Source organism: Pezoporus wallicus, unplaced genomic scaffold, assembly GCF_028554395.1.
Source record: "Pezoporus wallicus isolate ANWC-B61680 ecotype Strahan unplaced genomic scaffold, APGP_CSIRO_Pwel_v1 contig_3952, whole genome shotgun sequence".
In the NCBI taxonomy this organism is placed as follows: Eukaryota; Metazoa; Chordata; class Aves; order Psittaciformes; family Psittacidae; genus Pezoporus; species Pezoporus wallicus.
The window spans coordinates 10,468,830-10,490,072 of record NW_026635034.1 but is presented as its reverse complement, the minus strand read 5'-3'; the positions used below and the strand labels follow the sequence as shown (position 1 = coordinate 10,490,072).

At 40.5% G+C, this 21,243-nt stretch overlaps 1 protein-coding gene across 11 annotated transcripts in view; it reads right to left on the bottom strand.

The window, feature by feature from the left end:
- Positions 1-20,877, bottom strand: part of TCF12 (transcription factor 12) — a 167,435-nt gene extending 146,558 nt beyond the window's left edge. For 3 of the 11 annotated variants that reach the window (XM_057398198.1, XM_057398258.1, XM_057398285.1), the window contains exons 1-2: positions 17,483-17,769; positions 16,625-16,697 (exon numbers count right to left, since the gene is read on the bottom strand). In XM_057398198.1, the coding sequence (XP_057254181.1) occupies positions 16,625-16,697; positions 17,483-17,557 (148 nt within the window). In that variant the 5' untranslated portion in view covers positions 17,558-17,769. Of the gene's footprint in view, positions 1-16,624; positions 16,698-17,360; positions 17,378-17,482; positions 17,772-17,796; positions 17,815-18,663; positions 18,752-20,064; positions 20,174-20,718 lie in introns of those variants that run through there. The other 8 variants (XM_057398240.1, XM_057398267.1, XM_057398207.1 and 5 more) reach the window with 7 other exon arrangements.
- Positions 20,878-21,243: the final 366 nt, after the last annotated feature.

Below are 21,243 nucleotides of genomic sequence, written 5' to 3'. Positions count from 1 at the left end.
ACAGCTCACCTTTTTTTTTCCCTTGGAATTGAGACAAAATTTCCTATTAAAAAAGTATTCATTCAGAAATGGGAAGTGTACTCCACATCAAGGCCAGAACAAAGCCAATCCCAGCTACCAAAACCAGTAACAGAACGCTGGTAGTGGACATCAGTGAGCACATGGGAATGGACGTGGCCATCTGCATGAACAGCGCCAAGGGCAGAGGAGTATAGTTCTTTTCTTTCCCAGCTTCAAAGTACAACACTACTCTTACAAAATGTTGATGGTCTTAAGCTTTCTTTGTTCTGAGTCTTTGGATAACACAATCCTGCCAAAATAAATACAAAAGCTGCTTTCATATTCTGTTTCATTACCATTTAACTCAGACAAATATTCTTCAAGAACAAGTTGGAGAAGACCTCTATCTACAATAATAACACAGTGAAGGATCAAACATATACCTTGCACTTTAACAACAAATAAAGTGGTAAGAATCCCTTCTTGCACATCAGGCACATGGAAGAGCAAATAGCCTTCCCAAACTAAGTTTCAGCCAGATCACTGCCCTAGGTTCCCCTGGAAGATACTTCTACCTCCCGATTTCTCCAGCTTTCTGTGTCTCCCTAAATACTAGCTTTACTGCAAGAATCCCACTTCTTGTAAAAGCTGCTGTGAAGCTGAAAAATAAAGTACCTCAATTGTTTGCATTACAAGAGAAAGCTGATAGGATTTATAAAAAATTAAAAAAAAAAAGACACCTGACAACAAGTATCACATTCGGAAGTTGCTGTATGTAACCTATAAATTGGGGTGAGCTGTTAATTCATCTTCCTAAAGGAAAGTTTAATTCCTTAAATGGGTTCACACTCTCTCCCCCTTCACTGTTTTCTAAAACTGTCCCTGCCAGCTAGATCAGAAATTCTATCTAAATTAAAAGAAGAGAGAACAAAGTTACAATTTTTGGAACACTGTTTTTATCCCAACCCAGCTGATTTTACAGAGGTTTACAGAATGTAAAGCAGCTTTTTCCTCCCCCGAAAGCTAGAACCAAATATAAGCCAATAGTCTTAACACCTTAGTTTGGCAAAACAAACTAGTTTAATTTTGCATTACAAAGCACTGTTCCAGGGCCAAGGTATTGTTTTTCTCTTAAAGGATACTTATATACAATGTAGGTTTTAGTAATCAAGCACAACTGAGACCAAAGCATACTGTTAGCATATAACGTGTTTTGTTTTCAAAATATTTGTAGTGCTTGAAGTCTTCCCCTTTGACATGTGTTTACTCATCAGTACTTCTTAAGCTTCCCCTCACATACCAGAATTATGTTACAAGAATCGTGTATTTCACAGAAGGCTCTATTTAATGTTATACAACTATTTTTACAACAAAAGAAACAAACAAGTTAAAAAGCACTTCAGGGGAAGGAGAAATTAATGTTTTGAAACTAAGTTCTCCATGATCATTAGGTTAAATCAAATTTGTTTCATAACTTTAGAACACATGCTGCTGTAGCACAATTAGCTTTTCCATATCTGTTTAAGCATAGGTTCTATCTACGACATCCCAAAGGGTATTTATTAAGTACGCAGAATACAGGCACGATAGCAAATGCAGTCACATTTCACACAGCCTCACTTCTTGTTTCAGTCAGAGCAGCTTTCGTCAAAAAACCCACTCGATTACTGAATCTTTTTAGACGACTTGTTACCCTATCCATGATTATTAGATTATGGCCATGGGCTAGACACTGGTACATATATCCACCTGTCAAAGTGCATTTAATCCATTAAATACAAAGGATAGCCATGGACAGGACTGTTTTCTGTTTATGCATCAGGAAGCCTTTTTGAAGTAGTAATTTTCTTCCTTGAAAAATTTTTGGCAAATGTATTTATCTGCACTTTCTTGTTTGGATTAGATTCAAATACAATTTACAGAAATGAGAAGCATATGTAATCGGCAAGGGTGTGCTAAAACGATTTCTAGAACATTGCTATGAATCCTAGACTGAAAATGTCTACTTCCACATTTTTAAATAACTTATATTTAAAAAGCTGTATAGTAGATACAGTAAGAACTGAACTGAAAATGAAAACCCCAAAACTTCATCAATGTAAGTAAAAGATTGAATTAAACAAGCAGAGAAACAGAAATTCTACACAAAAGGAGCAACTGAATATTAACACTGAAAGTATGCCCAAGCTAATTTAACTCTGTTTAGGTATGAACTTATTAAGCATTCCAATTCCACCATTTCCCTGAGGAAGTTAAAAACCACTGTCTCTTCTACAGTGTGAACACTAGACCTCATTTTATACCTGAGAAAACCAGAGAATAGAAAAGTTCTTCAAAGAGACAGAGGAACTATGAAGCAAGATATGAACAGAAATTCTGCCTCTTTGCTATGTCCTTTAAAACTAAAGTTCTCCCTCTCTTCATTGTGCAACAACACAATCTTGGCAAAAGTTTTTGATGGAGATATTAATGCCTGCTGTAGCTTATTTAAATTACAAAAACAACAACCCTAACTATCAAGTAATAGTATTTCCTAAGAATTTGCTATTCCAATTAAATTTTAGACATGAATTTTCATGAATTCATTAAGACCAAGTATGTCACATCTAGAGACTTTTTCATTTTGTTCATAATTCAGTATTCCATGTCCTTATGATTTAACTGATCTGATAAAACAACACAGATGAAAACAAAACCAGAGGATACTGAAAAGTATTTAATATCTCAAGATGGAAGCTTGTTACATCAATTACATGAGCAGCTTGTTTAATTTTAGAACCAATCATCCAAGTACAAAATTCTTTCACAATTAAAATTTCAAAAGATGAATACCTCTCATACTAAACTAATTTTAAATGCTATCTCTGCTAAGCCAAACTAAATCAGGCCAGTATTAATAAATACTTATGTATTCAGAACACAATGAGTTTATCTCAATGTTATTTCATTGAACCTATTGCCACAATCCCCAAAACATTGCCTACTCACTATTAACTGACTCAGAGGTTAAAAGGACACATTAACAGAACTTTTGTTGGAGTCCTGCAAGACCTTCACAGCTCCTTCACATTTCCCCCTAAACGTGACTTGAGACAAACTGGCAAAACAGTTATAGGAAACTTGGGTTATTAATGTTGTTTGTTCCCAAGGATAGCTTGAGAGCATCAGTACACGTCTGCTGATGCAGCATTAAATTTGCTTAAATAGGGGAAACAAAAACAAGCAGACACCTTGCAAAGTCTAATTCCCTTGCTTCACACTCTCACTGCAATCAATGCTGACCTCTCCTTGGCGCAGGATCCAGTCACCATGCCAAGGTCACTTACACCCCGACTTGTCTACCCAGGTTAGACCAACACATGTAGAAACTGCAAGTAACAAGTCCTGTCTAAACTGCTTAGAGCCGCAGCTCAGTAATGCTTCCCAGGGCCAAGCCAACCTGAAGCTATGCTTCGTCCCTACTCTGAGAAAGGGGCAAAAGGGGGCAGGGACTGAAAAACAAAACCCAAACTTAAGATCACTAGCATGGCACTTGCTCATGTTTGCCACAGCAGGCACAAAGGTCTTTACAAGTACAAATAAAGTATGATTTCATTCTTATTGTCACTGTGAAGGATAAAAAAAAGAAGGAAGTGTTTGTTTAATTCTCTTCTATATCTACTATTTCAGAGAAAGTGATAAAGTGAAAGCTAAAGAGGGGAGCAAGCTTGGTGGGTAACTTCAAATTTCTTTTTTAGAAGCTCTTTCAGTAACAAAGGAACACTCAAGCATGGAAATCCCAGTGCACATGAAAGAAGATGCTGCAGTGTTCATCACACTTATAAAAAGTTTTTGCTTTTTATTCCTCAGTTTTAAAATTCTTTGGTATTTTTAAATAAGGAAAAAAATTAATCAACTCCATCCTCTCAGCACATGTAGAAATAGATGTTACTGCCGTCTAGAGCATCTGAGCTACACAAATTGTCTCTGAACTCCTCCTACACTTCATCTTGGGGAAGAAAATTTCACTTACTAAGAAAAAAATTATCTATCTGATGGAACACAAGAAATTCATAGCCTTTTCTTAATTTCATATCAAAAGCACGCTTTGAGACGGAAGTATTTATACACAAAGATCTAGCCATGTCTGCTGAAAAAGGGATCCTAAGTGTAGTGATTCTCCTCCATTAGTATCACATTTAGGGTTCTGTAATATAAATAACATAGGAGCAAGACAACCATTATAAGTTGAAAAGCATTATGAATAAAGCAGCGTATTTTTACAGCTATTTCGTGGTAACCAAAATCATGGAGAAAACATTCTAAAATATTTTCCAAGTACCTAAAGGGACAAGTACTGAAGGGAACTATGAAAGTCACCCAGTGATACTTTTGCAGAGAACACTCAATCTATGCATTGATTCAAGCCAAGAATGGTAAATACAACAATTGTTCACAGGATAAAAGTTTAAGAAGATGTAGTTTTATGAATATAACCAATAGCTGTGAAAAAAAGGAAAATAGTGTATTTTAAAAATATGTATACTTCCCGCTCTTTTCACTACAGCTATGCGCTAATACTGGCCAAGGTACTTTCAGATCAATGCACCAAGCACTTTAGGAGATGCAACAGCTCTGCCAAGAATCCTGCCTTCAAAAGGACTTTCATTGCTATGGCAACAGCATGTTCTCCAGTATCCAATTCGGAGACAACCTATGACACATACATGAGAGACGGCCAAACTCCAACTGATTCCTCACTGCAGCACAAGTGGCATTGTCATACACACACCAGTTTTCACTTGCAGAAATGCAAGCTGCAAAACAGGGATTTTTTTTTAATAATAGTTCACAAGGCGCTTAGGTTACCTACCAACAAACATGCATCTTGGAGAAAAAAAAAATGTCATTCACTTTACAAAACAATTATGGACTACTCAAAGGCCAAAAGGAATATAATCATTAGCCTAGAATATAAATTGCATTATATGACATCTCCCATATGCAGGCATTTACCTCTTCTCTGATCTCAGTTTCCCCTAACAGGATGGGAGGAAAAGGAAAAAGGAAGTGTTTGTACATAGTAAATAAGCAGATGATTGAAACCATTATTCAGTACTCAACAAGTATCTTGAAATTAAAGTGGGTTTAATGAGTGTAACAGACATGCATAAATATAAACTCTGGGTTTACCGCATCACTCAAAAAAAAGCCATCTCTCATGTCTCTTCTAATGCTTCACCTTCCACCCAGAAACATATTCACAAATGCATGGCCTTACATGTCTTGAAATTCATTCACCTAACATGTAGGGTTTTAAGTATTCATGCCATATAGATCACTCTTACACTTGTAACAGTTTGTGTACTTTGACACGGGACCCAGCCAGCAATTCAAACCATTAAAAAGGGTACGAAGGAAAATTAAGTTACATGTCCACTTTTATTACATGGCAGCTTTCAAAAAATAGACCAAATCCAGCCTGTTGTGGCTCACCTAAATTCACTCACCCCAGATGGTCAGATATATCCTTCCTGTAACACAATGAGAAACGTTAACAACATGATTGCATTCTTTACGTTCCTGGCAACCTTAAAATAGTTTAGCAACCTTTAAGATTACTTCTGGTTGTAGCGCACAGCATTCACATACTGGAGACTAACACAAATGCAGGAACTTTTTGTAAAGAACCACAACCTTTAAAACCTCAGTGGATGAAAAAGAGATTAAATTAACTTTCACAGAAGTTGACTATTTGCCACTTTAAAGGGATTGACTTACAAAGAGGGGAAAAATAAAAGGCCTTTTCACTAATTCATGAAGGCGTGAAAGACTGTTGGGAGAGTATGTTCTGGAAAGGATATGGTCTCCCATCCTTTAAAGCCTCTCTCTGCTTTCTTCTGAAAGAATTATCTACCTTGCCTTGCAAGTAGTAATATTACAGATTATTTAAGGAAAAAAAAAAAAAGTAGTCCTTATAAGCTAATGAAACTAACAACAGAAAGAAAAAAGGTGCGGATTTTGGTTTGCTTGGGGCTTTACTGGGGTTTAAGTTTTTGGGAGGTTTTTTACATAAGGTGTTGGGAGCATTTTGTTTGGTTGGGAAGGTGGGGGTTTTTTATTGGTTGGGTTTTGGGTTGGTTTGTTGTGTTTTTTTTTTTTGTTGAGGAGCTTTTTTAATTCAGCATCTCACAAGTACTGGCAAGAAAAATACCCAATTTAAATGTTCCTGTCATAAGCAATATTGACAAAGTTCATGCTCTATTTTTTTTGTGTGCTTATTACTGTCCCCTAGCAAGTGAATACGATATCAGAGATATTTGCAATGTTACTAAATAAAAGCATTACACAGAGCAGAGAACATGTCAGACATTACATGCATTTACACACATAAAGTGGCAGAGATGTGCATTTCTTCTAGAATATGTTTGAACTCTGCCAGTAAGCACTGGGCATCATTTTTAGAAATAAACAAAAGCTTTTCATTACTCCAAAACTCGGTCATCTTCATTAAACCACCATCTATCTCTTCATAAAAGCTTTGGCTTCATTTAGCATTCAGGAAGATGAAAGAGCAGCTACCCTCCTTACGGATTACTCCTCTATTACAACAGAATGTTTTGCACGTCAAAAGCAAACATTAAAGGATTAAATGATATTGTCATTTCTGCTCTTGTTTATTTGCAGTGGACAGGGAGTAGAATCGCAAAGAAACAATCAGTGATTATTTTAAGCTGTGCTCTTTTGCAAAGATTATGACTCATGGAGTTGCTGCATGAAGAAACTGGAACGGGATAGGTGTCGCATTGAAAACCAAACACCACAATATAGCAAATGTTTGTCCTACAAGCAAAGCTGTCCGGTTTCACAGAGTAGCCACAAGAGCTCCTGGGATAACACCAAGACAATAGTGTCCTGCATTCAAAAAAACAAAAAATACAAATATAAACAGTGAATCCCATTCTCCTACAGAAGACTAAAACTACGTTAGGATTTTCTGAAGTGTATTTAGCTCCACAGTATCCGACTAACACTAGTGCAACACGGGAAAATTCAAGAGATACCCGATTACAAGACACCCCTGAAGCATTCAAAATCAAATGACTTCACCATGGATTTATCTGCACTTTTTAGGCTTCAAACAGAACTAGAGAAACCAAGTTCACAGAGCAACATTATTTTAAATTAAACACTTCATTTTTCTCACACATTATAGGCTAATAGGTACAAATCACACTCACGTTTATGTTTTACTACATCTTCTTCTGTGTGGTTCCCTTATCACCTAATTCAAGTAAAAAAAACAAAAACAAACAAACAAAACAAAAAAAAAGAAAAAAAAAACCACACCAAAACCAAACCATACACACCAAAAACCAAAACCAATTTATTTTGGACTTTTAGATAGATGTTAAAAAAGCACAGATAGTGCATACAAAAACCAGCGATGTGCATTCTAGTTTTATTTCAGGTACAATTTGGAACCACACAAATGCACTAACGATTTTGTCTGTAAAACCTGAACATGGAAGAAGACAGAAGGACTATAAATCAATTCACTCCCCAAAGACAATGATATTAAAATTAGCAATATATTTTGGTCATACTCTTAACAGAATAAATACAGACACCAGGCCAAGTTCTTGCTTACAATGAATTACAGGTAAACTCTGGTTTAAGCTCAACTTCATTTAACACACAAAACCTACACAATCATGGTCTGATATTTGTTGGTATTTTACCTGCAAAACCTTTACAATTAGGAATGACCAAATTTGGATTTTGTTTTCCTAGTTACGCTTTTCTAACAATTCCTTCTGCTTATTTATCTTTAAAAAGAGGAAAAAATATGCTGTCTAAAATGTAATTTTCACAAATCATTTCACAAAATGTAATTTTCACAAATAAAACTCTAACCCAGCCTAACTTAAGTTTCTCTGTATTACCAGAGAACACAGCAGCACAGAGCTCTTCCAGAGACGAGGCACAAACCAAACATTTCCTGCAGTTTTGTTCATGCAAAGGAAAGCAAAACAGCAAAAGCAAGTGGTTCAACTTACTGCTGGAACTCCATGTAACTAACAACCTGATAAAGCCATGGAGATTCCACCGCTTCTGCGGCTACAGCTGGTACAGAAAAAAATAAAGTCTGCAATACCAAAAAGCAGACTTGAAAAGCATAACAAATACCTTCCATGCCCACAGAAAAACCTGAAACAACACAATATAAGCAATCGCTGTAGAAGATCAGGTGCAAGAAATCAGGAAGAAAGCAGGTCAACTGCAATAAACTGAATTTACCGCAGGGAAAACAATTAATTCAAAGTTGTCAGCTGAATGTAAAAAATAAAAAAAATAAATAAATAAATCTACCTATTTTCCACTTAACAATAAAGAGAAACTTAATACCAGAAATGTACACTTTTTACCTTCTTTTTTAAATGCAATTCTACAGCATGAGCTGGTTTTTAAGTTTTCCATAGCACACATATGGAAGTGTACAACTTTCCTGTCCACGACAAACCTTACTTAATGTTATGCTAAGGTTTTGTTGGCATTTGTAGAGAGCATTACCCTACTAAGCAGGGCTGTAAACTCTTCTTGAGTCTCTTCTTCCACCCCCCATTCCAAGTACCACTTTAAAACACCAGCAACAATTATTCTGATGTGATCAAGAAAGATTTTTCCGCATTACATCAGCAAGAACATGAAGTTTATTTAATTTTACGCAATGTCAGCTCCTTCTTTAGGAAAAAAAAAAAAAAAATTTCAACCCTAGCATACAAGAAGAATCCAACAAAGTCCTAAAGAATGACTGGGTACATTTTAGCCTGATTATCCTCTGAAGACAGTGAGATATTATTAAATATAACAAAAGCTACTCTTTCTGATCATTCTTGGCATTCAGTTAACATCTTCACCAAAAAAGTATGTCCTTTATGTTTTAGAATGTTGTGTTTACAAACACAGCTTTGTTTCACAAATGAAAAAACAAGGCATCCATTCAAGACATTAAAAAACATTATCATTAGCTCATCTTAGAGTCATAATACAAAAAAAAAAAACAAAAACCTTTGCCCCTACAACCACTAGTAAATAATGGATTGCAGTAACTAAAAAGCCCACAATTACTTTGAAATCATCAGGTTGAGTATACAATAGAACTGAGGACCTTCTAGACTTCCATATTAATAAAAAAAGTAACAAATTGAAGTGTGGCCATCACTACCTAAGACAGAAAAAAACCCTACAAAATAATAAAGATATTTAAAATAAATTTCCTGTCCTTAGAATTATAATCGTGTACTGAAATAATACTTTCCCCTTTTTCTTACAGTGCTTAGTAAACAAAAGACAAGCGATTAAGATGTATATAAAATTTAAAACTAATTATGAGTATTCAGTAACAATCTTCAACAAATTATTCACATACAGAAGAAAACAGTGCCTTTTCATATTTCTTTATTTACTACTTAAACTTAGTGACCTCCTCACAGGAGAGCATACAAAACTAATTTAAGTGTTGCTATATACTTCTGAAGAAGTACTAACACATTAAATTAGACAATGCCTCTGAAAAAAAGCTTTTTTGAGAACATGCTTTAGTCAATGAAGCCATTTACTGAATCTGGTTTTTCAAATACAATAAACTAATATTTATTTTTAAGGGAATGCAAGATAGAAAACATACGTATTATATCACATAAATCACATTTGGTTCTGTAAGTAATCTCAGAAATATTACAAAGCTTCTACAAATGCTCAATGCTATTCCCCAAAAAACGTATCCCTCAACATTAGAGTATCAAAAAAAAGGAACTGCACCTCTGCAGTCAAGAGAAGTCAGCGCAAGGAAATCTAGTAAACTACTCAAGTTCATGCACATCTTTCCATTTTAAAATTAGTCTCCACAAGCTCCACTTGTATTGATATGGTTTTATATTAGTGCCTTAAATACTCTGTTCATAAATACACAATTTTCAACCATGAAAATTGCACCATACCTTTAGCGACTTAAAGAAAATACAGTTTACTAAGTTTATAGTACAGTATACAGTAGATCAACAGAAATTCATATAACAGTACCTATAGACTGAACTATAGATAAAGTAAATTATCTGAGACAAAACAGCTGTTATACCCACTTGACAGCAAAATGACTAAGGGGTTAAGTCCTCTATATGTGACAGCTGGAAAGAAATAGGGGGAAGGGGAACTCTGGCATGTATGTATGAATGACAAGTTTTAACATGAAATTCCCTTGCCAGACGAAAAAAAGAGACCGCAAACAAATAAAATCAAATAACCCCAAACCTTAGCACAAGCTACAGGCTTAATAGAAGTTCTGTGGTAATTAAGGGACTGAGTACAACCTCAGCTGCCATTAAAAGACACACTAATACCTAAGAACCTCATTTATACCCGTCTTTAAAGAAAATTAATTCCTCAGATAACACGTAATTTCTCCTCAGTCTCTCTCCAGGATTCTTCCTCCATTTTACTCCAACCTTTAGTCCTTGTGTTGACATTCATATCAATACTTCTCTCTGGGTAAACCCCAAAATACGGCAACAAGCAATTTCAAATCATATTCCTTCCTTCCCACATGCCATTAAGACCCCTCTCCAAAGCATCTGGACATTCCTCATCACTTACAGTAGATCGGAAAAATTTGACAGATCAAAAAGCTACTCGCTGGGGTGAAGGGCAATGGTGGCAGGTGCTCCATCCCAGGTAGTTCCACATCAGGAAAGGACATGGCACTACTGCGACCTCAGCCAGACCTTCTGAAGCCACACAGAAACAATATTGCAAAGATCCTCCTTGGTTGTGAGACAGTAATGTTTTATATGGGGATTGGAGGTTAGACGCTGTGCTTGTAAACACATCGCGGCTCTCATCTAGGGAAAATTAACTGCTGGAAACACAAGATTACCTTTTTGAAAGAATGTTTTCTCTGCATGCCAATACAGCTTAAGTTAGTTTCCTTTATTAACAGTGGCAAGTGTATCTCTGAACTGAAGACATGCCAAACACTACTAAAAATCCTAAATTTAGTTGTCTGGAATACAGCAAGGAATTTCTAACCAGTTGTCATGAAGTTCATACCATCATCTAAGTGATAACAGCCATTTCAAAAGCATAGCCAACAGCAACAAAAGATGGACAAACACCTACGTATCTGCCCATCAAGCTGGATTTAGAACACCTACCTGTTCCAGGAACAATGCCTTTTTAACTTTTTTTTTTCCAAGCAAAAACCCCTCAATATCCACAATGTGAGCACAAACACATTGAGAGGGACTGTCTGCTTTAAAGTTGGTTCCCTCTGTTTGTCCATCATTTTCTCCCCCACCTTTCTAAAACAGAAATACGGAAGCAGTTACTCAGCCCTTTTATGTGCTGTACTTTTCAAGACTGTTCATGGAGCAAGTGTCTGATAATTTACCTTTCAGAGACAAGGGAAGAGGAGAAGGAAAAGTGACAGCAATAGTAAGACAGAGGCTGCCAACAGGTGATTTGCAGTCACATATTTACTAGCACTGTATCACCCTTTTAGGCTTCTAAATGCAATAGGTGAAGGAACCAGACTGAAATCTTCACCTCACTTGCGTTTGGCCCACTTGAAGGGTAATCCATGGGTCTCCCCTACAAACCACTAAAGAGGAAAGAAGCTACAGCCCTTTATGCTTTCAAGCACAAGGCTTCTACAACTCTACCCATGATCTGCAGAAGAGGCAGAATCTACCAACCCTCAGACCCAAGATGAAACACCAGGTTACCAGGTCTGCTGGTTCACTTGTAATGGAGTTAAAGAACAAAATTAAATATAAAAATAACAGAAGCGCCACATAGCTGCATGACCTAATGTTTATTACAACAGGCCACCCTAGATTTATGGCATTTATCACACAAAAAGCTCATCTTTTGAACAGCAAACTAAAGCACACAGGATAGTAACATATTTTGGATGACAAAACTAGAAATGCATACCAAATTCCTGGAACATAGGTCTTCCACATTTTATTTACTTTGAAGAGTCTGTCATGACCTAGCATACCGTAGGACCAGACTACAACTGACTACATGAGACCTCTCATCAACTCCTTCATTCAGGGATTAAGTGCAGGCACTAGGAATTTCCTACGCCTCAACAGAAGACTGCACCAGAAACACATGTAGAATGGTATCACAGAATTGATTCTTCTTCAGAATCACAGTTCTCACAGAGAGAAAGAAAGAAAAAATACTGTCTTTTGAAAGGTTAGGGAAACTGATTTGCATATGTAAGTCTCATCTTTCTGCAGTTTTCTCCAAGGCTGTGATTTGGCTGTCAGAGTTAAGAGTGCCTTTTCTCTTCAACACTTGCAGTGGATTAATGAATGCAGCCTTTAAAACACTGCCCACCCAGGTAACTCTCAGAAGATTTTTTGTTGGGTTGGTTTGTTTGTTTTACAAGGAACTGCTGATGTAAAAGTTAAAAGGAAATAGCAGTTTACAGGACCAACAAACAGTAACCAAGTCAGGTTGTGCTAACTTTGGAAACACTGGTAACTTAATAGACCTGGCTAAAGAATGCCATTGTGCCCAGTCTCAAGACACATGGCCTCTATTTAAGGACACTCAGGTTAATGGCAGGCTATCAACTTAAATGATCTTTGCATGAAGCCACTCATTAGAGACCTATTCCAATCCTTCCTTACAAACTCAGAACATTAGTAAAGAGAAGTGGAAAGGGCAGTCTCTTAAATTTGCATAAAAAGGGATCAAACTGATACAAATGGGTATCTGGACAGATACATTTAGAAGGTTTTTTGCATGAAGGTCTCCGACGAGGAATGTCTGGGTACAAAATGTTGTGCACAAAGCTGCACACAAACAAATGTGTTTACAACAACTGAAGATAGTAGGCTCTAATGAAATATTCTCAGCTGTTTTCTTCTCTAACATCTGAGAAGTTATTTGCAATAGAAAATTTTTAAAAAGGTTTTATTTTAGAGAACCACACCTGAGATTAAAAAGTTTCAAATTGAAATTGAGATTGCACTGAGAACCACAGGAAAATTAAACTGCTATTGCCTATGGCAGGTGTCTGAATATTGTGACTGAATTTTAATGGAGCTGCTGTAATAAATAAAGGGTATTGGAGAAATCAGTCACCATCCAGGTTTGCACTGCCATATATTTTGTGGTTTTGACAAAAGCAAAACAAAAGAAAATTCCACTGTAAATCATAAACACTGCTATTAACCATAGCATGAACACAGAAAACTTAAAATCAAATCCGCAAAAAAGCCTGACCTTTACCTCCTCTTATGATTTCTAAGACAGAAATGGCCTTATCTTCACAAGCTTTGGAGGCGAAAAGAATGGGAAGTTCTGTTTTAAACAAGATGTAATTACAACGGGTATGACAAGGTATAATTTTGTGGCTTAACTCCCTGACTGACATCTCAGGTTACTTTTCCAATCTGTTTATTTTCACCAATAGTCTGACCAGGTTATCTGACTTTATCAGCAGCTTACACGACTGACTGTCATAAGATACTATGATGTATCAGATTGGTTCACTGACTTCATCTGTAGCTTTCATTCATAACTGATTGACCTGTACACAGCACACCTGCCCAATAGCAGACTCTAGCTGTCTTTTAATCAAAACACACTGTTCACGTTAACCCATGACAGAATTTTCTTACAAATTATAGATATCAGTCATATTAGCTATTTTATTTATGCAATCCAATTAGACTAATTTTTACAGCATAATCAACAGAATACTGCAGATATATACCGGATCAAAATTAATAACATACACCCTGGTATCTCCAACGCTTCACATAGCCACACCTGAAAAACAAACAAACTTAACCAGTCCTGAACAGCAACTAATTTATCCTTTTAAACTGGGAGACAGTAAGGGAAATGCATTACAAGCATTCCAGCTTTCAAAATCAGACTTCCCAGAAACAGGCAGTCTTAAGAACCATGCAAACAAGCAATTGATCTTCACCTGCTTAACGGGGACCATTAGGCTGCATCTCAAATCACTGATGAGTTGAAGGGGGGGGTGCAGATAAGGGGTTTTCAGATTTGCTTATTTCAAGTTCAAATGAGAAAAAGGGGACTGTGTAATAACAAACAATAAACACATGCCTTTTTCAACTAAGGAAAACACTTCCCTTGGACAAGCGGTTATAACTTTCAACTGATAGAGGGAAGATTAAGAGAAAATTCTTTACTGTGAGTGTGGTGAGGTGCTGGCACAGATTGCCCAGAGAAGCTGTGGCTGCCCCATCCCTGACAAAGTTCAAGGCCAGGATGGAAGGGCCTTAGAGCAACCTGCTCTAGTGGAAGGTGTATGCGCCCATGGCAGGTGGTTAGAACTAGATGAGCTTTAAGGTCCCTTCCAACTCAACCCATTCTGTAATTCTGTGTTTGTAAAGGAGTTAGAAAAATGAAACAACCAAATTTAAATCAGACAGATTCTGAATCAAGCTGCATTTCTGCAACTGCCATCAAAATCACAGACAGTCTCCATAAGAGGTAGCATCATTCTGTATTCAAGTAAAATTAAAGAAGTGCTTTCTAAGAATTCGCGCACATTGTGCCTTTCGGTACGAGACAGCTCAAAGAAATAAATAAATACCTCCCCTCCTCAAACTTCTCTTAAAAAGTGGCCTCCAGCAGTTAAAAGGAAAAAAACAATTAAGTAAAAAAAAGTTTAAAAAAAATAAAAAAAAAAAAATCACACATTGTTGGTCCTAAAAGTTACAGAACACTTGAAATTAAAGCAAAATCATAATTAAATCAGACTGCTAGAAATTAAATGCCTGTACATCGTCAGTGATCTTAACATAGTCTTTCTACAACACTTCACACTGACACAGAACAGAAATGATGTAGAAGTCTGTCACCTCTCACTCCTGCAGATTAATCCTCCTAGGTCAAGACTTCGGTCATAACACTACAAGAACTGGGGCATATAATCCCACTAACCAGCAAATCTCTGCAACTAGAAAGGTTTTGAATTAAAACCCACAGCCATTATCTTTTCCAAGAGGAATTCAACTAAGCTTGTAGCTCATTTGACAGCTGCAGGGTGTTGCTCATGATTGGTATCTACGTGCTGATATACCATATTGGTAAAGAAATTTCCATGAGTCAGTAACACTTGTTTCTCCCAAAATACTAAGTATTCTGACATTCTCTCTTCTTCCAAGTTGTCCAAGCAAAGAGGGGAAACATAACCTACAAACAGGGCCAGCCGCACTACCTGAGACCGACTTAAGAGCTAAACTCAAAATTAAATCTTGATTATTCAACAGAAAATTTTTCTACTCATTCAGGAAAAGCAAGGGGAAAGGGAGATGAGATGCTCAGGTTGTGGTCCCCACAGTAAGTTTTAGCTGCCTGAATGTCTTCTAAAACAAGCTTTTGAGAAACAAACATCTTGAATATACGTATTAAAAAAAATTAACTACACCATATACAGATTTGCTGTCTTACCACTGCAAATAATTTCAATTTGACATACTTTCAAAGAGCAAGACAAAACCACTTACATGTTTTAGGCCAGGAAAAGTAAAATGGTTCTTCAAGTATGTTACAATTGAAACATTTGCGACATATTTTCATTAAATTAAACATTGAAGATAATCTCTGAAGAGTTTGCAGATATAGACAATTCAGAAGTTTTCAGATACTTTTGAAAACAAAAATTGTGAAGTGTCACTAAGATGCGAGGTGTTTCATACGGACTCTCAAAGTAACACCTCTGACACTGTAAGAGGCAAACAGGCGATGTTATTGCTCGACTGCAAGTGATTACTTCACTCCTCTACTGGCATTCTAAAATTTATTTTCATTAACTAAATCACAAGCATCACTTTGTTGTATTCATAAAAACAAAAATATCACTTCACTGGATTCACAGAAAATAAACACATATGAAAAAGAAAACACATTATCAAAAAGTTACTTAGTTTCTCTTCTGTAACTGCTTATAAATCCAAAAATGATACCAAAAAGTGCACCTATTTCCTATTAGAGGCTTCACTTAAAAGTCTCTAAAAGGAGCCATTATGTGGACCTCATGAGAAGACACTCAAGCCATAACGTACATGCAACATGTAAATACAGTTACTTGTTTTCAGGATGCAAATTTGAGAGAATTTGTCAGGGCCTGGAGAACTACACAGTGCTAGGGAATTGTATTAGCCTTACGTTTTCCTTCAGAACTGCATTTTAATTTCATTATTTGGCATTTTACTTCTGCTTTCTGTTTTCATGCAGGGGATAGGAAATAATACTTCAGTTTAACAGGTAGAGTTGATTTTATCAAACAAACGAAACCAAAGCAGCCTTTCATTTTTAACATTACGGATAAACAGACAACTTGCATGTCAGTATGACTAGAGATATTTAACACGTCACTGTAGTGGGACAAGTACTCTAAGGCATATAGAGGGGAACTGTGGTTAACAAAATGCGTTAGATCAAAACAGGACATCTCTAATTAATCTGAGTATCTTATGAGAATACGTACAAATGAAAGATTACTATACTTGAAGCACAAAAAGACTAAGCTAAAGCATCAAAACCTAGTTACATGAACTTTTTGTATCTATCGGGTGCATCCTACCTGATCCACTGAACTGGCTGCTTCCTAGTGTAGTTGGTCTGGTTTTCCCACTATTAACAGGTGGGGAAAACATCTGCAAAACAAGAAAAAATATATGTTTAAATTGCCTTTGAAACACAGTTCTAAATTATTAATGTAAACTTAAAAAAAATGTTAATAGGAAACAATTCATTTTTCTGTTAGACAATGAAGAGAATACAAGATGCATGCTTAGACCTTTAAACAATAAGCTAAAGTACTCCTTACTATTTATTGATACCACTAACATCTCTTTAAGCAACCTTAAGGAACTTTAAAAAATTAAATGAAGACCTACTACTACTATGGAAGCTTCAAACAGTTACTATAGATCTTAAATTTTGCTACTCAAAATATGTTTCTTACAGACCTGTGAGTCTAATGTCACTGGATGCAGCCAGCTGTTGAGAGGCAGTAGCTTCCTATTATGTTTATAAATCAAGCACCTTTCTGAAATCCGTTAGAACTATCACACTGAAAATACCTAAAATTTTCTAAGCCCAAGCGATCAATGAACAACCTGTTATTTAGAGGTATTACATTTACTTTTTGGTTTAAAAAAAAAAAAAAAAAAAAAGCTAAAGTATCCATGCCACACACCAGCTTAACGAATGTTAATTATTAGATTATGCCATCACTGGGCCAGCCTGATTTTAACCAGTTAAACCAATTAACCCAGCTGGTATTACAGTATTAAATCTGGAAGTCTAGACATTACATCAAAGTTCAGGTGTCCAACTTAGCTGAGCCGGACCCAGCCAAGCCCTGCGCGCTGCTGCCCCTACTCCTCAGCTCGCGTTACCACGCAGAAGCCATGGAAGACCTCGCAGAATATCCTACCGCGCTGAAGTCCAGCAAGTCGCTCAGCTCCTTGTCAGTTCCTATCGCGGCCATCCTCTGCTGCTGGGAATTCATCTTCTTCCACTCACCTCCTAGGGCACAGGGAGAGAGGCGCGGGCAGCGCTGCCACCACGGGGCTGCTGCCGCCCCCCGCTGCCGGGACACCTGCCGCAGCGTGGACGGGCCGCCAGGAACCGCCGGGGAGCCTGGCTGCACCGGGCGGCCCGGCGAGACGCGCGGCCGCTCCCCGCACCAGCCAACTCTCCCTAACTTTACTCGGAGTCCCTTGTCTCCCCCATCCCACTTCTCCCCACCTCCAGCGAGGACCAATAACGCCGCGGCGGGGCCACGGCCAGGAATGAGGTTCCCCCCAGGCAAGCGAAAGCAAGCGACCGGCCGCGGCGCAGCGGCTCCCTGGGAACGCGCGTGGATGCAGTGACTCGCTGCCTGCGCAACAATGGGGCTGACAAGCGGGGCCTCCCCGCTGCCCGGCACCGCCGCCGCCGGCCGCCCCCCCGCCGTGCGGGCTCTGCCGCTCCCCGCGCGGGACCGCGGCGGGCCGGGAGCCGCCCCCGCGTGCCGCACGCGCACACGCGGCGCGCGGACGGGGGCGCGCGCCACCACCGGGCGGGCGGCGGGGGGGGGCGTGCGCGCGCCGCGGGATGCGGTGGGGGGGCTGGGGGGGGGGGAGAGGGAGGAGGAGGGGCAGCGGGGCCCGCGCCTTCTGCCCGGCGGGCGCCGCGGGGGAGCGGCGGGGGCGCTGCCGCAGCCCCGTTCAGCGACAAGTTCCGGAGCCCCCGGCGCAAGGGGCCCGGCTGCGGCCGCCGCGGTCCTTTATGAGTGCGCGGAGCCGCGCGGCCGGTAGCGCGCGCGCCGAACGCCGCCCGCGGGGGCCAGCTGCTGCCCAGGGCCGGGCGCCGCCGCCGCCGCCCGCCCGGGGTCCGCCCCACCGCCGGCCGAGACCCCGGCACGCCGCACGCCCGGCACTCCGCCCGGCCCCGGCTGCTGCCGCCCCTCGGGCTTCCCCCGCGGCGCCTCCCGCCGCCCCCGCGAAGGCCCCCCCCTTCCGGGCAGCCCCGCGCCCCTCTCCGCCGCCCATGCCCCTGCGAGCGCCCGGCCGCCGCTGCCCTCCCCCACCGTTCTCTCCCAACTTCTCCCGGCCCCTCGCCGCCCGCAGTTACCTGCTGCCCCCCGTACGCTCCGGTGACCAGGGCCGGCAGGCGGCAGCGGGCGGGCCGCGGGCTGGGTGGGAGGTGGCGAGGCGAGCGCTCCCCCCCCGCTGAAGGAACTTGTGGGTTTCCCTCAGGCAGACATTTTTTTGCTTACAGAGCCTCAGCACCACGCTCGCGGCTCCGGCTCCGTATCCCTCCGCGCCCAGCGCCTCCGCGGACTTAACCCCTGACGCGCCGCGTCGCTACCGGCCGGGGACGGGCGGGAGGCGCCTCCGCGCTGGCGGTGACCCCACGGGCGCCTCTCGGAGCCGCCTCGGCCCCCGCCCCGGCAGCGGGGGGGCGGAGGGTGGTGACGGCGGAGCCCGGCCTGGGCTTGCGGGCCGCACGTAGCCCCGCGCAGGAGCCGGCGGCGCGGGGGGATGCGGGACCCATCAGCCCCCGGCCCGCCTGGGGACACCGCAACGGGCCCCCGCAAAACCCGCCCCACACGGGGACAGAGCCCTCCCCGCCTCATCCAGATCGCCGGCACAAACCTCGGCATGCAGCACTGACTGCAGTGGCCGTGCCCCGAAATACGTTATCCCGCTCACCCCGAATCCACATACTCTAAAATACGCCTAAATACTTTGAATATACCCATATACCGTCTCATTTTGCAAAATAAAATTGCACGTGAATTGTATCAGGCTTTAAACGTTCATTAGCAGCTTCCTCCTAAATACTGACCATTAAAACATTAGCGTGTCGAAGCATAAAAACATGTATGCTAACGCAAGAACACACGTTCAAACAAACTCTGCAGTTCTCTCAAACCGGATATGCTGCGGGTCTCCGTACGGGAACGGGAGCCAGCACCGACGAACCCTCATTGGGTCCTGACACTGCTACAGACAAATTACTTTGCCCCCGTCGGTGCCCTCCTCACGGAGCAGCACTACCCGCTGTAGTGGGTAGGGAAGATCCTCCCGCGTTCGCAGCAGCCCGGGCAGAGCACGGTGACCCAGCCTGCAGAGCCCCCAGGCGGCACCTACTCGCCACGGCCCGGCTCGGGGCCTGCTCTTTCCTGACCCGGGCTACCTATGACGGCCAGAATTAACAAATAGCCATCTCGGCAGATACTGGCGTATAGTTCTTTCTGAACAAGGGGACTTACAGAACACAAGGACAGAGGGAAAGGGTACTTAAAATCCTGGAGAACCTGAAACGCTCCAGAGAGACAGTCAGCGCTGTGAGCAAAGGCACACTGTGTAAGGAGCATTCATCCCTCACAGGCTGCAGCTTGGCAGCCCCCCAGGTTTGGAAAGCAGCAGGCTGCACAGAAAGCTCTCCAGCCTCACACCCGTCCCTTCCAACCCCCAGATCCCGACTGTGACATCTTCCGGAGGAAGGGGAGGGTGATAACAAACTTACCACCCCCAGGCAAAGACAAACTGGAGATTCTGGAGCCTTAAAACGTTCTCCTCCATTTTTCTCCCATATATGCTGTGTACTGGATGATCATCTGGCCTCAATTCTATGAATATTCATATATTTACCACTAAGAAATGCAGGAAGCAATTTGTATTAAAATATCAACACAATGACTCCCATTCTCTGTGCCCTGAGGGACATAAATATGTACTTTTTCCCTTTGATGTTTAAGTAATACAGTTACTTATAGAGGAAAGCACCCAGTGACAAAGATCATTATACATTTCATGAGGAGTGTCCTTTAATATATTTCAGTTACAAGGAAGATCCCCTATTTATATACTGTGAAAATACCATTTCTCTTGAAGTGTTACTGTTTAACCAGTACAGGTACTCCGTACCATTAGGACAGCTGCAACCCTGGGAACCACTGATTAGAAGCCTGGCTAAGTAGAGAGGAGGTGGAAGAAATAATGCTACAATTACTTGTACTGATGTGTAACTGTATCAAAATTAAAACTTAATTTCAAATACAATACTTCTTATTTGCCCTCTGACCAAATTTGTAGGCTTCTATTTGCAGCCACAAGTTTTGCATGGTAGATGCTATATCCTCATAATCCATGACATAGGGTTTAAAGACACACAAAATACCGTAAGATGTTCCATTTGGTCCACAATGATGTGTCACTTTCTCATGTAGATGCTGGAAGCAAACATGCTCATTACCAAAAGTCCCATGTAGCAGCCATTTTTCTGCATTACATCTCTACGGGTTGACCATCCTCTTTGAAAAACTTCATTGCCAAGCACCTGCAGAAAAATGATCAGAACATAAATGAAGTTGCCAGAAATTACTCCAGACAATTTAGCAAGTATCCAAGGCCTCAGGGAAAGTATTCTCTGGCTAAAAATGCACCATGAGTCTGACATAAAGAAGAGTGCTCTGGGGAGCCAAATTGTAATGGGTTGGCCAAATTAGAAATTTCAGAAGAAACTCATGTAGATTGGTGGACTGAGACTGTTGTGAAAGATCACAACAGAAAGTATCACATCCTGCATTACAATAACATTCTAAAAAGAGATTTAACCTAATCTTCCCCAGGTACTGAACATCATCTGCCACACTGGTAAGGTATAGAATCCTTAACCTATTCAGTTTTTAACTACCTTTCATGT